General features: G+C 37.3%; 1 protein-coding gene, 1 non-coding gene and 1 pseudogene across 2 annotated transcripts; all 3 read left to right on the forward strand.

Annotated features, from left to right (window-relative positions):
* The first annotated feature begins 430 nt into the window (after positions 1-430).
* Positions 431-2930, forward strand: LOC149015358 (putative cinnamyl alcohol dehydrogenase 6). Its single transcript, XM_089156061.1, has 6 exons — positions 431-536; positions 651-764; positions 892-1119; positions 2055-2343; positions 2476-2629; positions 2737-2930. The coding sequence occupies exons 1-6, from the start codon at positions 442-444 to the stop codon at positions 2928-2930; spliced, it is 1074 nt and encodes a 357-aa protein (XP_089012187.1). The 5' UTR covers positions 431-441.
* A 1426-nt stretch (positions 2931-4356) lies between these two features.
* TRNAE-UUC (transfer RNA glutamic acid (anticodon UUC)) lies at positions 4357-4428 on the forward strand. Its single transcript has one exon. It is a non-coding gene; the product is annotated as a tRNA-Glu (tRNA).
* Positions 4429-11987: 7559 nt separating this feature from the next.
* LOC149015360 (UPF0496 protein At1g20180-like) lies at positions 11988-13688 on the forward strand (annotated as a pseudogene).
* The last annotated feature ends 1829 nt before the right edge of the window (positions 13689-15517 follow it).

Genomic DNA, 15517 nt, shown 5'->3' on the forward strand with positions numbered 1-15517 from the left:
ATGAAAATGGGCTTTTGTACAAATTACTTCATGACCATTGAGAGTTGTGGAGGGATTCTTTTTCCTATTAAGTAATAATATTTTATATTTACCATTACCATTACTGTGTTGTTTGATTTTTAAGATCAACACCTCTTAGTGAAAAAGTCTTAAATTCAATTTTACTTGTAATATATAAAAATTGCATACAGCAAGTCTTTAAATATTTAAAAATTAACTCTTGAATAGTAGTCCACATGGCAAGTTTCTAAACCTTATTGGACCCTCGTTGAGAAGTATCCTCCAAGGAGAGGAGCCAAACCCTCACCAGTTAGGCTATAAATTAAGGTCTCAACGTGCTTCCCGTGTAACCCTAGTTATCAAAGAAGAGAAGTAAACAAGCCCAAACACAGTACCATTCTCTCTGTGTCTGTGTCCGAAGCTGAGAATTTTGGGCGTGAGATGACACAAACAACTCCAAATCACACTCAGACCGTCGCCGGTTGGGCAGCCCACGATTCCTCCGGCAAGATCACCCCTTTTAACTTCAAAAGAAGGTAAATTAATTAAACACCCTCTTTCTTTCTCTCTCACACTTTCAGATAAGATATCTGGAACTTTTTCTATGTTCTAACCAGTTTTGGTGTCCATTAAAATGTTTAATAACACAGAGAAAACGGGGAGAACGATGTGACAATAAAGATTCTTTACTGTGGGATGTGCCGCTCTGATCTCCATTTTATCAGAAACGACTGGGGAATCACCATGTACCCTGTTGTACCTGGGTAATTAATTAATGTACCCATGTCTCTAGCTCTATATAGTATATCTTCTTGTTAATTAATGAGCTTTTGATCTTTCTTAATTTCTTGTTTCCTAACTATGATAATATATATATTTTGGGCGGTGAAGGCATGAGATCACAGGAGTGATTGCAAAGTTAGGAGAGAAGGTGAAAGGGTTCAAGATGGGAGATAGAGTTGGAGTTGGATGCTTGGCAGCAACATGTCTAGAGTGTGAGTTCTGCAGGGATTCCCAGGAGAACTACTGTTCAGACCTTCAGTTAACTTCTAATGGAATTTTCTGGGATGGAAGCATCACCTTCGGTGGTTACTCTCAAATGATAGTTGCTGATCACAGGTACTGTTAATTGCCATATCTACTGTTCAACATCTTTCGCTCCTTCGTCCCCACTTGCTTGACTCTTCTTCTTCTTGTTTCCTTTTCCTTTCCACCACCAACACTAATTAACGAACCCACGCTTAGACTTCCATCATGAAAATCTAACTACTTCCTTTATTTTTATTTTTATTTTTGATATATATATATATTGGAGAGGTGAACAAAGAATCACATGAGAAAGTGAAACCTTGCTCATATGGCTAGTTTTTTGCGCGACTGGTGGCGTGCTTGGATTTTTTTTTGAAAAATTTACAAGAAAGTAATTAAAGAAATATTAAGGAATATACAAATGTTAATCTATGTGTTAAACTATATGCATACTATGCAAAAAGTATCGAGGGGTCTAGGAGATGATACAAACACGATTGTAGGCAGTCATCTCAAATTCTTCATTTATGAAATTAAGATAATAAAGAAGAAAAACAGGTCCTTGACCACATATTTTTACCGCGCTTGAATTCCCTTTCGAGTTCTTGAAAAAATATATATATACATTTTTGTTGTGGATGGTAGTACAAGAGCATCCAGTCTACCATCCCCGCCCCTATAGACTGACAACATATGGCTTGCCTGAATACCCAAGGGTAGGTCGATTCCAAGGGGTAAGGGGATGGGCAGGCAAAGAGGATCTGGAATCATGTAACAGTCCTTACCCGAACCTTGTTTTCTAGTAAAGTAATATAAAAAAAACCATCAAAGGTTGCTAAGTCGGTAATGACCGGTATCTTTTAGTAAAGATGTCACATATTTGACGCTCCCTACAGTGTATGTAATAGTCCCCGGCTCCCACCCCCAATATAACACTACTGATTCAATTTAGAAAAAAAAAAAAAAAAAGTGTTGCACGTGCGGAATCTTTAATTAATATTTGGTAGTTGAAAAATTACAAATAGGTATGTGGTGCACGTGCCAGACAACCTGCCGATGGACAGTGCGGCACCTCTATTGTGCGCAGGGATAACAGTGTTCAGCCCCATGAAGGAACAGAACCTGATTAGTTCTCCCGGGAAGAAAATAGGAGTGGTTGGGCTTGGTGGTGTCGGCCATGTCGCCGTTAAGTTTGGTAAGGCATTTGGGCATCACGTCACCGTCATCAGCACCTCTCCTTCCAAGGAGGACGAGGCTAAATTACGCCTGGGTGCGGATTCTTTCCTTGTCAGCACCGACCCCACACAAATGCAGGTAATCAAATCCTACATGGCTACATGCACATTTATAATAACATACATGAATACATACATACATGAATACGTAGGAGAGTTGATAGATGATGGATGAATATCCCTCCCCTCCCACTCCCACTCCCACTCCCAGGCAGCGATGAAGAGCTTGGATTTCATCATAAACACAGTTGCAGTAAGGCATTCACTGGGGCCCATTTTAGAATTGCTTAAAGTGAATGGAACCATGGTGCTTGTGGGTTTACCAGATAAGCCCTTGGAGTTACCTGCTCTTCCATTGGTAAATGGTTAGTTAGTCTCATAAATCATGATTTTAACTTAATTGACAATTAATTAAACAAGAAAACTACATGGTTGGTTAATTAATATTGTATTTAATTGTATTAATGCACAGGTAAGAGAGTGGTAAAGGGTAGTGTTCTTGGAGGTATAGAAGATACACAGGAGATGATGGATATTTGTGGAAAGCATAACATCACATGCGAAATCGAGCTTATTACACCAGACTACATTAATCAAGCTTTAATCCGTCTAGCCAAGAACGATGTTCGTTACCGGTTAGTCATCGATATTGCCGGCAAAGTGTAGGCAAAGCTCAACTACATCTTCAGGGGAGACACCTCGACGAGAGTCGAATCCACAAAATAAATTTATTTACATGTATTCATTTATTAAATCTGTTTTCGTTCTATAATTCATTTTGTTACCAAATCTTTTTCTAGTATAAATTCTGTTACCAAATAAATTTCTATTATTGATGAAAAATAATCTTACATTGATTCCTGTGATAATGAAAAGGAATAATTACTATTGTCCCTTATATTATAACTTAATTATTAAAAGACCCTATTCAGATATTCTTTTTGAAATTATTGTTGTCCCTTTAGTTGGAATGGTGGTAAAAGATGGTTATGATTGAATGTTTAATGTTTGTTTTGACTTTTCTAGAATTAAGAAAATAAAAAAATAATATTATCCAAAAACCATATGAAATCCTTGAAAAAAAAGAAAAGAAAAAAAGAGTGAGAAAAGACCACATGAAATACTAATTTTACACTTGTATTCTTATCATTTTGGATAATTTTTTTTATCAGTAGTAGGAACGTCCTAAAATTGCACTAGCCTAGCAAGATCCCATTAAGAGTGTCAACAGGCAGGGTTGGTTTAGGCTAGCCTAAGCCTAATTTTAATTTAGGGACCTAAACCCCCAAACCCAAACACTAACCAACCTTGCTAGGGTTTGAGAATCCCAAACCCACAAACCCTGATCACTAATAACTCTGTCACGGATTCTTCAAATCTTGTCCCGCCCTAATTTCCCTGATAGGGTTGGGTTAACCTTATTTTACCCTGAACCAACTTTTATTTGAACCATGAAAACAAGGCTAAATGAATGGATTGGTGACACAAGGAAATTTGAAAAAAAAAAAAAAAAAAAAAAAAAAGCAATGAAAGCCCTTTAAGAGCTAAGACCACTGGGAGCTTCTTCTCACTTGGTCCTCTGATGGAATTTTAAGCAATGGAAGCCCTTGGAGAGTTAAGACCACTAGGAGCTTTCAATTCCCTCTTCACTTGGTCCTCTGATGGAAGTTATTAACATGGGAGGGCAGAACTGGATCGACAAAGCTGTCTGAAGCATTGCTCTACATACATTCAAGAAAGAAATGAAGCCATACTTAAATATATATCTTTTTCTATCAATAGCTGTGAAGAAGATGAGTACCATCAATGTTAATTTTATTTTTGTTTTGGTAGAATATCACCATCAAGTTTGGAGGTAGTAAATAAACTTCACATTTTGTTAAAACTTAAAAAAGCATATGCAATGAGGTCGAAATTCAAATGATGCATGTAAATTTTTTTTATTATGGTGATCTTCTAGGAGTATAATCTTGCTTGTATATGACCTTAATTTAAATAAAATAAAGTCTTTATTGTAATTGAAATGCTTTTTTTAAACTATAGTAAATAATTTTTTGTTAAATATCAATATTTACAATCTTAAATTCAACAATCCATTGTCGTCCAGTGGTTAGGATATCTGGCTTTCACCCAGGAGACCCGGGTTCAATTCCCGGCAATGGAATTTTTCACTTTTATAATCTAACATTTATTTTATTAAACCTCTCTTAATCATTTTAAAAATAACAAAAAGAAACTTAATTAGGGGGGGGGGAGCTTAGACCATCTCTGGGCTGGTTCAGTGCTGCGGCCCCCAGCACCACACCACCCCCGAAACCCCCCCCCCCCCCCAAAATTTTTTCCAAAAAAAATTCAAAAAGACTACAATTTACACAGTTTCAGGTCCAAGAAATCTCAAATTGAGGCCACATTCTGAGACACTGTAACACCTTACATAAAATGTTCTCATTCAATGGCAGTGTCAGGGGTACTACGTTCAGCCTCATTATTTTTGTTTTTTTTTATGAGAACAAAACAAAAACAAAGGAAACATTACATAAGGGCCTGTTTGATTACAGGAATCCAGAGCTTTGAGATCTCTGGATTCATGAATCTGAGAATTATACCCGTTTTTGGTTGTAAAAATATCTAGATTCATGAAATCTAGAGATTCACATTTTTATACTAAAAACATGAATCTGTAGATTTATGGGTAAGGGATGAAATCCAGAGATTTAAAAAAAACTATATTTTTGCACATTCACAAAAATCACGTCGATCAAATAGTTTTTTAGGATGAATCCACAGATTTCATTCCACAACCAAACATCTAATTTTATAAATAATAACTCCATAGATTTGAAATCTCCAGACTCACGTAACCAAACAGGCCATAAAATGTTATGTACATTTGCAATTTGATCAGCAAAGTGAGGAGGAAAATAATGAAAGAAGAGAGGAGTTATATCCCAAGTATAACTAGATAAGAAATAGATAGATACCTTAGTGTACTAGAGAAAGTATAGAATTACCCATTGAAGAACTACTATTCCACACCCTTGAGCCATGTCTTTTTATGGGTTTTAGGATCGAAAAAAGATGAGTTGGGAAAGTATTTTCCCTTCAAAACCCTAGCCCACAAACTATATATTAGGTTCAATTATTAATCGCCAACCCTGTTTAGCAAGCATAGCATCATTACGAATTTTAGAACTCCCATGCATTATTACAAACGAGTTGTACAAAGATTCTAGAAGATGAAGCTCACAAAGAAACAAAGTATCAAGGAAGTAGTACTTCTTCACAAATTAAAAATGAAAGACAACTAGTAGACACAAGAGAAGAAACTCCTCTTACGTACGTTCCAAGAGAGAAGCTGCATAGCAAGACACACGAAAAGGAACAACGACACTATACAAACAAACGAAAGACAGACCACCACCAAAGGTGACTCAAATTCTCACACCACAATACAAGGAAGTAAGGAACCACAAACAGAAAGTGAACAACAGAAAACGGTTACAAAGAACAGCAGCAGCAGAAGGATATACCTGGTCAGCTCTAGCCTGCAGGAAGTTCCTGCGAAAGTTGGGTGACATCAACCTCATTCAATGCTTGCTTGAATAGTACTGCTTATACGTTTTGAGCTGCAACTTTAAGTTCCTAGTTTCTAATTTGAGAACACTGTATATAACTCAACATATATATATACCCATCATTTTCTACTGTAATTTTTCTTGTTGTATTGCTGGGAGTCGGTTCTGCAAAATCCACGTAGCTTAAAACCGCCATGGTTTTGTAGGTGAGATGGTAGGAAAAATAACAAAATAGTGCAGTTAGTTACTTTTAATACATACGATTAACTAGGGCAAGGAGGCACTCTTGATCAAAGGGTCTGAAGAAGTCCTACTGACACTGCTGTCACTTGAGATACCTCCTCACATCTTCCATATAGCCCAAAAAAAACTTGGGATCCTTGGGACACAACAGAAAAACACCACCCTGCACAACACACTTGAGAATTTCATTAGGAGACCAGCTATTTGAAATCAAAGTATCTATATTTGAAACTTTATTAACTCAGAACTATCTTTTAAAAATTGCAGTGTAAATTGTGTTCAAACATAAAAGTTCTAAAATATGTACTCTTACTTGCCTCATCATGTGAACACTGAAGCCATGACACATAAAAGGAAATACTATTATAGTTTTTATTAAACTATAGTAGATTTTGTTATTGATGAATACCCTTTTTTTTCTTTTTTTTTTTTTCTAAACCAAGATGTACCAAAGACTTAGTGCAAATATGCTTAGATCATAGAATTTCCGTTCGAAAATATTTTAATCTATTTTTTAAGAAACCAAAGAATTCATTGTTGTCCAGTGGTTAGGATATCTGGCCCCACCGACGAGTCCCGTGTTCAATTGCCTGCAATGGAATTTTGAGCCAACATTACAAAATGTATTGTTGATGGGAGAAAATAGAACACCATTTTTGTAGTCTAAATTACAGATGGACTCCTCCAAATGCGAAAATCAATTTCACATACCCAGTAATAAAGCTAAATGATAATATTTAATCACCAAATAAATATTTAAAATATCAAATTACTCTTATAATTCCCTCTTTACAATTCCCTATAGTGTCCCTCTAAGATTGTGACGTGTAGTATATAATTATCTTATGATCACAAATAGATGTTCAAATGAAATCTGAAAATTTCCTAAAATCTCTCTCTATTTTTTCTCTCTCTCCTCTCTAACGAAATTGGAAAAATCCTTAAAATCTCTAACGATTTTTTGTCTCTTTTCTCTCTCCTCGCTATTTTTTTTCTTCTAAAATCTCTCTTTATTCTTGGTAATGTTAGCTCCTTCCCTGCTGGTAATGGATTTTGAATGGTTTCTCAGTTGAAAAAAGTTGTGATGGTCACTTCTCATTTAGGTTTTTGTTATACCACCATACTCATGGTACTACTAATGTTATCTAACATGTAAATGAATAATGGAGTTTAGGAGTCTGTAAAGTAAGATTTTTTATACTGATCCAAGGCCATTCATCTAAAGTTGTAGCCAAGACCGAGTAGATAATGTGTTTTCACCCAAACAGCCGGAACCCGATGGTTTGGGTCAAGTAGGGTTCGTTTAATGTTGACTTTGAAGTTTGACCGTGATTTCCGTTTTACTATCTTTCAAAATCTTAGGAAGATGTCTTTGTGGGCCATCTCAGTAGAGGATATGGTGTTTGACCCAAAACCCATGGATATTGATGATGGTGTTTCCTTATGGAAACCTTACTTGATTTGGTGTTGAACTATTTATTTGTGAAGAAGAACTTGATTGATGGACCTAAAGCTTAGTTGGACCTGGTTTGAAGACATCCCTCCATACTAGGTAAGTAGTATGATGTGTTGAAAGAAGCCCATCCAAAAATATTGAAGTTTAGCCCATTAAATCCCTATTTTTGAATAAGTCGTCGAGCAGTGGCATTTTGGTAAATATCTGTTTTGAAGGTTTTCAAAAGCTTTATTTCTTTTAATTTCGTGGTAAACTATTTCCATTATGTTTCTAAACCTTTAGATAGTGTGGGATCGACCTTTGAACTTCCTCTTTGGCAACCAATCAACCAACAGGATCAGTTTGGTCAGTTCGGTGAAACCCTAGTAACTCTTGAACTCTTTGTGCTATTTAAAAGGGGGAACCCATGTGTTTCACTCTCAATCTGTTTCTAAGTCTTTGGAGAACGTGGGAAGATCCCTAGAACCTCTCCTTCGAAGCCAAGGAAGATCCTCAAGTATGTTGGGTTTCTTCGACGGTTTGTCTTCTAAAAGGTTGGTATTCAATTTGCTTCTTCTTTAATTCATTCCTTCTTCTCTACTTCGATTTTCTGATCAATTGAAGGGTATTACACACTGAATGACCTCTTCTTTAATTCTTTTAGCCCTAGAGTGAATCCCCAATTCACTCTATGATCTTGAAGCCATATGGCGATGATCCTTGAATTTGATTCCACCAAAGCTCTTAATGATACTTTCCCTAATTTCCTACCTATCTTTATTATTGTGGGGAAGGTCTCATATTATTACCATGACCTTCCCTTGTGTCCTCATGATTGAGGAGTTGATCCTTCCTTGGAACAATTGGCAACCCTTTTATTTTCTATTAATTCATTGGACTCTCCCCAAAACCTTTCTTGATTGTAAATTCTTTGCCCTAAGGGTGAATCTTTATTCTCCCTAGTCTTTTCGTGGGATACACGGATTCTTGTTAGTAAATCCCTAATTGTATGATTTGAATTTGTTTCCCTTCACTTTAATTGAGAACCTTATTTTCTCTCATTAGTAGACCCTTCCTAATTCCATTCTTTATTTTGAAATACTAATGAGATGTTCCTTTATCTATCTTGGGTTGTTTTTGTGAGAATTAATTATGGGTAACTCTCATGAGAGGTAACCAACTCTTATGAGAGGTAACCATATATGAAACCCTATTGTTCTTTTATCGTTGGAAACTCCCCAACACCTTTTCAGATTGTGCATTGTTGTTTCTCTTTCCCTTGGGTGATATTTGTGTTAACCTAAACTTGATCACTATATTTTATTCATGATCCATGTTTAACCTAATTAGGATTTCTAATTATTCTTTCTTCGTTCTTGTTCTTGTTTGAGATCAGGAAGAAGATGATGCATTCTTGCAACCATCTATTCCATGATCTCATTCTATTCTTTGAGATCTATGATCATCATCATGATCTTAACCCTAGCCAAATAAATTCCTTGAAACCCTAACCCTGAATGATCTTTCTGAAACCTCTTGTAACCTTCCATGTGAGGGAAACCTCATGGGTAATGTTGTAACATAAACAGATTTCCTATGATTTCTTGCTATTTTCTTGATAACAATCATTCCCTCTCTTTCCGTGATCATAACCTTTTCATGAGCCATATGTTATGATGAAACCCTAACCTCTTTGTTACAAACCTATTATGATTGATTTTTGGACTATGATCTCCCCATGTCTTCATTTGGGTTTGGTTGTACTTGGTCTTCAACCCCAGAGCAAAGACGAGAAAACAGGGGCACAGTGGCGGGAACAAGGAGAAGAGGGGAGCAGCGGAAAAAAGGCAAACCGAAGAACAGAAGGGAGAAGACGGCCGGGGAAGATCCGAAAGAGGGAGACGAAGGGGGAAGACCGGGGGAGGAGAAAAGAAGAGGGACCCGAGGAACGGAACATCCGGAGAGGAAAAAAAAAAACCACGGAGATGGAAAACAAAAAGGAGAGGGAGGGAAACACGAGAAGGGAGACCGCCGGGAGGAAGAGACAGGATAGAAGAAACGGATTGAAAGAGAAGAAGCGAGGGAAAGCGGGGGGAAGGGGGGCAACCAAGCGAGGAAAGCGAAAAGGACAAAAGAGAAAGGAGGACAAACGAACAGCAGGTGCGCAAAAAAAGAAAAGGGAAAGAGAGGACACAAAAGAAGGAAGAAAAGCAAACAAACAGATGAGGAACACGATCAGAACGGAAGAAAAGCATGAAAAGAAGGGGAGAGACACAGAAGCAAACGCAGGAGAAAAGAGGAGAGGAGGGAGGAAGGGACGGGAAGGCGGGAAAGAAGGGGAAGGGAAAGGAGAAAAAGAGGAGACAACAGGAGGCAGAAGACAGGACCCAAGAACAGGGGAAGAAGGGGGACCGGAAATGGGAGGAAGCACCAACAGGGAACAGCGGGGAGAGGGACAGGCAGAAGGAGGGGAAGAGGGGGGAGGAGAAGGAGGGAGGGGGAGGAGAGAGAGACGCCAAAAATGGGAGACAAGGGAAGGAGGGAGCAAAGAGGAGAGCGGAGGAAAGGCAAGGACGAACCGAGGGGGGCCAAGGGGAAGATTGGACAAAGAGACCAAGACGCAGGAAGAAACGAAGAAGAAGGGGGAGAGAGGGACAACAAGGGGGGAACGACAGAGGAAGGAGAGGAGAGACACCCAAAGGAGGGGGGAAAAAGCAGACCAAGAGACGAAGAGAAGAGAAAGAAACAAAAAGGAGGGAGGGACAAAAGAGAAGGGAGGGAAAAGAGAAAAAAGAGGAGGGAAAGGGAAGGGAGAGACGAGAAAGAGGAGAAGGAAAAAAAAGGAAAAAGCAAGAAAGAAAGAGAAGAAAATGAGAATTTGGATATAGGAGATAGAAATAATATATAATAGGGATGTATTATTATTATGTAGATAAAACCAGGAGGAGGGGCGGGGAAGGGGGGGGGGTGGGGTTTCACTATGAAGAAGATGACAAACAAGACTAAAAGCCTAGCCAGTTGCATTTTCCCACCCCCTCCCCACTCAACCCTACTAAGAGAAAATAATAAATAGTTACAAGTGAAAACCCCCATTTCAAGGAAAAATGACTGAAGTACACTTGTACCCCAAAAAATGCCTAAAAACAACAGCACAAGACCTCCAAATAGTTAGGGACTTCTTATAACCAATCGTTTGAAGAATTCTAAACAAAACACACCCAGATCATTGGTTTTTTTTATGTTGGTCACTATGAGTGAGCAACAATCTACAAACTGGTTGTGGGCACCACACTATTGAGTACGAGGGCATTGTGTTCCTTTTATTGAGTTAGGGATTCTTTTACGTATATATATAGACTATCTACAAGTCAAGAAGGTAGAGAATGATTAGAGTTTGTAATGTTCTGACCTAAATTCTTGTACCTAATTTGAAAGATGGAGTTGCACTGATATATTTTGGTGAGTAACCCGAATGACTAGTCTGCGGAGATCTGTGATGGAAGCAGAGGGTGATGGGTCAACCGGTTTACCCAATTAGAGTCTATATATATGTATTTTATGTTCGTCTACCACATTGAGAGATTTGAAAATTTTTAAATTAGGGTTTTGGATGAGAGTTCTTGTTACGCCGGTCTTGGTCATTCGTTGTCAAATCTATTTTTGTTCTTCTACATAGCAAAAAACTCTTCTTCTTCGACCATGGATATAACATACCGCATTGGTGTGTGAACAACGTTAAATCTCTATGTATTTTCATTTTATTTCTATTTCGATCCAATATTTCATGGTGATAGAATTATATTATGTTCTTTTTTGTAAAATTGTCTCCATAAAACTATGGCTGTGACCTTCAAGTGAACTACATACATCTTGTCTTATGCTTGTGGTTCAATTCCATTTTGTGACCTTCACCATATGCAGAGAATCCGACCACAAAGTTTCTTCAAGAAAAAAAAAAAAAAAAAACAGAACATGCATGAACAGATAAGCTTAGGAAAGCTCCAATCTGGATTCCTATGAAAGAGGCATCTGCTGGATTGGCTACCAACCCCTGGAGTGGGACCCTTTCATGTGGGTGTGAATGCTCCATTGGAATGCCAAGTGTAGTGAGTTTGCCAGATGTCTATTGCTCCATCAGTATTCCACATAAGCAAGGCATGGTCCATTGAATTTGGTATATGAACTTGTAGTAAATTTATACCTTACAACTTATAAAGGACAAATTCTTTTCTTACCGTTACTCATGAATAGGGTTTAAAATTCATTCTTGCGAAGCAAATACACGTACCCTAAGGCAGTGTATATATATGGGAAGCATCTCTCTTGTTGGTTCATTTTTCTCATCTTCTACTTCTCCAAAAAATTTAGGGCTCTTAATGCATGAAAGCCTAGCCGGCCGGTAATCGATCACTAGCCAGTCATCTGTTCTCTTCAGTTTCGGTATTCTTTCTCTCCTGCATGCTCTTTCAAATGCCTCAGCTCAAGAGTCTGTGGGCCAAATTCAAATCTTCTGCAACTGCTGGAAGAGGTAAATTTTTGTTCTGATCTCTAAAAGTTGTCATCTTATTTAATGTTTATGATCTTCTTGGGTACAAAATTCATAGGAGAAACATTCTTGATCCGTTCTTTCCATCGTGGTCATGTAGATCCTCATGGTGCGCATTTTTTTCTTCATGTAATTTTACTTAAGGATAGCTTCTTTAATTTGTATTTATCTAACTCCACCATTGTTTGCGTAATTGTACCGCAATAAACGAGGTTTAGTGTCTAGAACTCTCGATTCAGTCGCCGACCTAGAAAATCGTATGCAAACCTTTTTTGATGAACTCTAATATTAGTTTTTTAGCAAATCTCGCGCAATCCGCGCTTTCTTGAAATGAAAGAATGGAATCCAGACATTGATTTAATGTTTGTAAAATTCAATTTTGAGATTTTATCCAAAATATTAATGGACGTACTTCATTCTTCTCGACTAACATGAAAATACGCACATCCTACGATCATTTTTGTCCTTTTACTTGAATTGTTGGAAAAAAATTTAGGGTTTTGAGGTGGAAGTTAAATTTTGATGTGGCTTGTTTGTTTGATTGTTTCCACAGCTGGTGAACAAGTCAGTGACGAGCGCAACAATGTAAGCGTAAATGAAGAATACATGCAAGCCTTGAGGACGAAGTCTTACGTAGAAATATTGAGCACAGTTCAAGAACAGCTAAGAGGAAGAACAACAACAACAACCGAAGACGACTCCTCTCCATCTCCATCTTCAGTCTCTTCATTTTCTTTCTTCACAGATCTTTGTGATCAACTGCTAGAACCACCTCAAGAAATTCTTATGAACGTGATTCAAAGCTGTTCCAGTGATCACCATATCCAAAATCTCCTCATAGAATACTTCGAGTGCAGCTTGGAAGCATGCAAGATTTGTGTTTACCTTCTCCAAAACCTTTACAAAATACGAACCCATTATCTCAAGCTTCACGGAATCATCAATGAAACAGGATTCAGCACAAACGATGACAATGACTATGATCTCATCTTCTGGGAGTTAACTTCACTTGCCAAGCTTGCTAATCCTCTATCTGGCTCTACTTCAATGCAATTCCATCAAATCCATGATAGGTATGAACTGGTTCTCCACAAATTAACAAAGACCCATAAAAAGATTGAGAAGAGACTTAAACTGATTAATTTCTGCAAGAAGGCAGCAGGAGTTGGCTTCATTGTTACTTTAATTACTCTTCAAGTGTTGTCACTTATCCTGACTGCTCACAGCCTTGCCGGCATTACAGTATGTCCAGCTTTACTCACTGCATCATTAGGGTTTCTGAAGCGGAGAATAAGATCCACTCGAATGGGGCTCAAAACAAGTGTGCTGTTCAGAGTATCAGCACAGGTTGATGCTGCAGCGAAGGGGGTTTATATACTGTACAAGGATTTTGACACTGTGCATAGGTTGGTGATGAGATAGAGCATACAAAGAATATTGCCAAGATATGTGTTAGAAACCAGAACAAACAGTTGTTGATGGAGGTGGTGAGGGAATTTAAAACAAGTGAATCTTGTTTTCTGGAGAAGCTAGAGGAGTTGGAGGAGCATATCTATTTGTGTTTTCTTACCATAAAGAGAGCCAGAAGACTTGTTTTAGAGGAAATAATGGAAGGAAATGCTTGACTCTTGCATTATCACAATAAGGAATGTAATAGCATCACCAGTTTGTAAATATGCAACTAAATAAGGTGAAGGCTTCTTTCCTAATTGCATATTGAGATTGTAATTATGCTTAATTTGGTTGACATGATTTAGCTTAGTGTTATAGAAATAAACTTATGCACATTAATGTATCCTCCTCCCCGGAAAGAAAAAAAAAAAAATCCTCTGCTGTGGAGATGCACTTATATGTCAAATAGAAGGCTGTGATTAAAGACTTGATTTTAAATTGAAAAAAAAAATAAAATTCTCAATAGTCTTTTAATTTTCTTGTTTTCTCAGCCACTTATTTAGCATATAAGTGCAATGCTGTGCACAACAGAGAGATGTGCACAACAGTGGATGTTTTCCCTCCCTCCCCCCCCCCTCTTCTCTTTTACTTGGAATTTTGATTCTTTGCCCCTGAAGGATAGAGGATTATGCTTCCCGTAGAGGATCTAGACTCATATACTTACAAGAATTGAGAATAATTGCCACGAGGTTGGGGAAGTCCTTACCCCATCACCGTTTTGGTTAGTAGGTTTTGGGTCAGGCAAGTTTCATTATTGCTTAATGATGTTGCAAAGAGCTGCTTGCATATATTGAGAGAAAAATAAAAATTATATTGATGCGTTAGTCTTCCACAATGTGCTGAATAATGAATTTTTTTTTACATGCGTTTCCCTGGAAAACAACCTGTTTACTTGTGTCCCCACCGAAAATTGTGAATTACATTCGGCCCCTCCAAACTTGATGATCTATAGGTTCAGTTAGTTTTCCATAGTTTTGGTACAAGGGCACTTTTTATATTAAAGGGAATGGTGATATTACATACGGCATAAGCAAGAGTTGAACCATGACCTCTTCCCTAGAAGGCTTGATTTTACCAATCCAGCAACCCTGTGTTTGCGATTGTAAGGAAAAGATAATAATGCTCTTTTAGGTTTTTATATTACACCCCATGAATTTAAACTTCATAATGTGCCTGGTATGAAAGCAATTACACACATCCCCTTAACATGTTGTTTAAATTATAAGAGGAAAAACAAATACTCTTAGATATTGGTCTTTAGTTTTTTGAAATACATTCAAAAGATCCATATTATCCTTCAAAGAGATAATATGACCTTTATACCCTTTTACTTAAACCTTGTTTTCAATATATACCATCAAGCTTGTTTACCAATTTCTTGACCTTGCGAGAGAAGTAAGAACCAAAAAGAAGAAAAGTAGTTTTTAAAAAATAAAAAGAAAAAATGGTTGAGTCGAGAAAATCTAAAATATGATTTCCTTTTCGTGCCTTTGATGGAATCATGGATACCATAAACATCAATTATCTCATCAAAACCATGTTCTTAGATCTCAACATTTTCATTGTAGAGTTTCGAAGAAAATTGCAATTCTAAATATTTTGACAGAGAGATAGAGTTACAAATATGGAGCAACAAATGCAACTATTTATTGTTGATTAACTAAAGGAAAAAAACACAAAATATTGAAATAGAAGCAAAGCTACATTACATAAGAGGTAATATAAACCAAATACTCAAGTGACTTAATTTTACCTTCTTGTGAAGAGAAGAACTTTTGAAAAGCCAAAATTTTGAGCGATGAAATTGACGAGATCTGTGAACTATGTGATCATGCAGTAATAAATTAACAGTAGAATTTAGTTGTAGATCAAATTCCTTCTTTTTCTATGAGAGAGATAATTCAAGCTCTTCACGGATGATTGATTAATTCAAAGTACCCTTTGAAAGGGATATTGGCCATTGGAGTTCATTGAATATTGCAAGAGAGAGGGTCTAACATTC

Source organism: Hakea prostrata, chromosome 5 (genome assembly GCF_041222555.1).
Source record: "Hakea prostrata isolate BN-2017 chromosome 5, UWA_Hpros_2, whole genome shotgun sequence".
NCBI lineage: Eukaryota > Viridiplantae > Streptophyta > Magnoliopsida > Proteales > Proteaceae > Hakea > Hakea prostrata.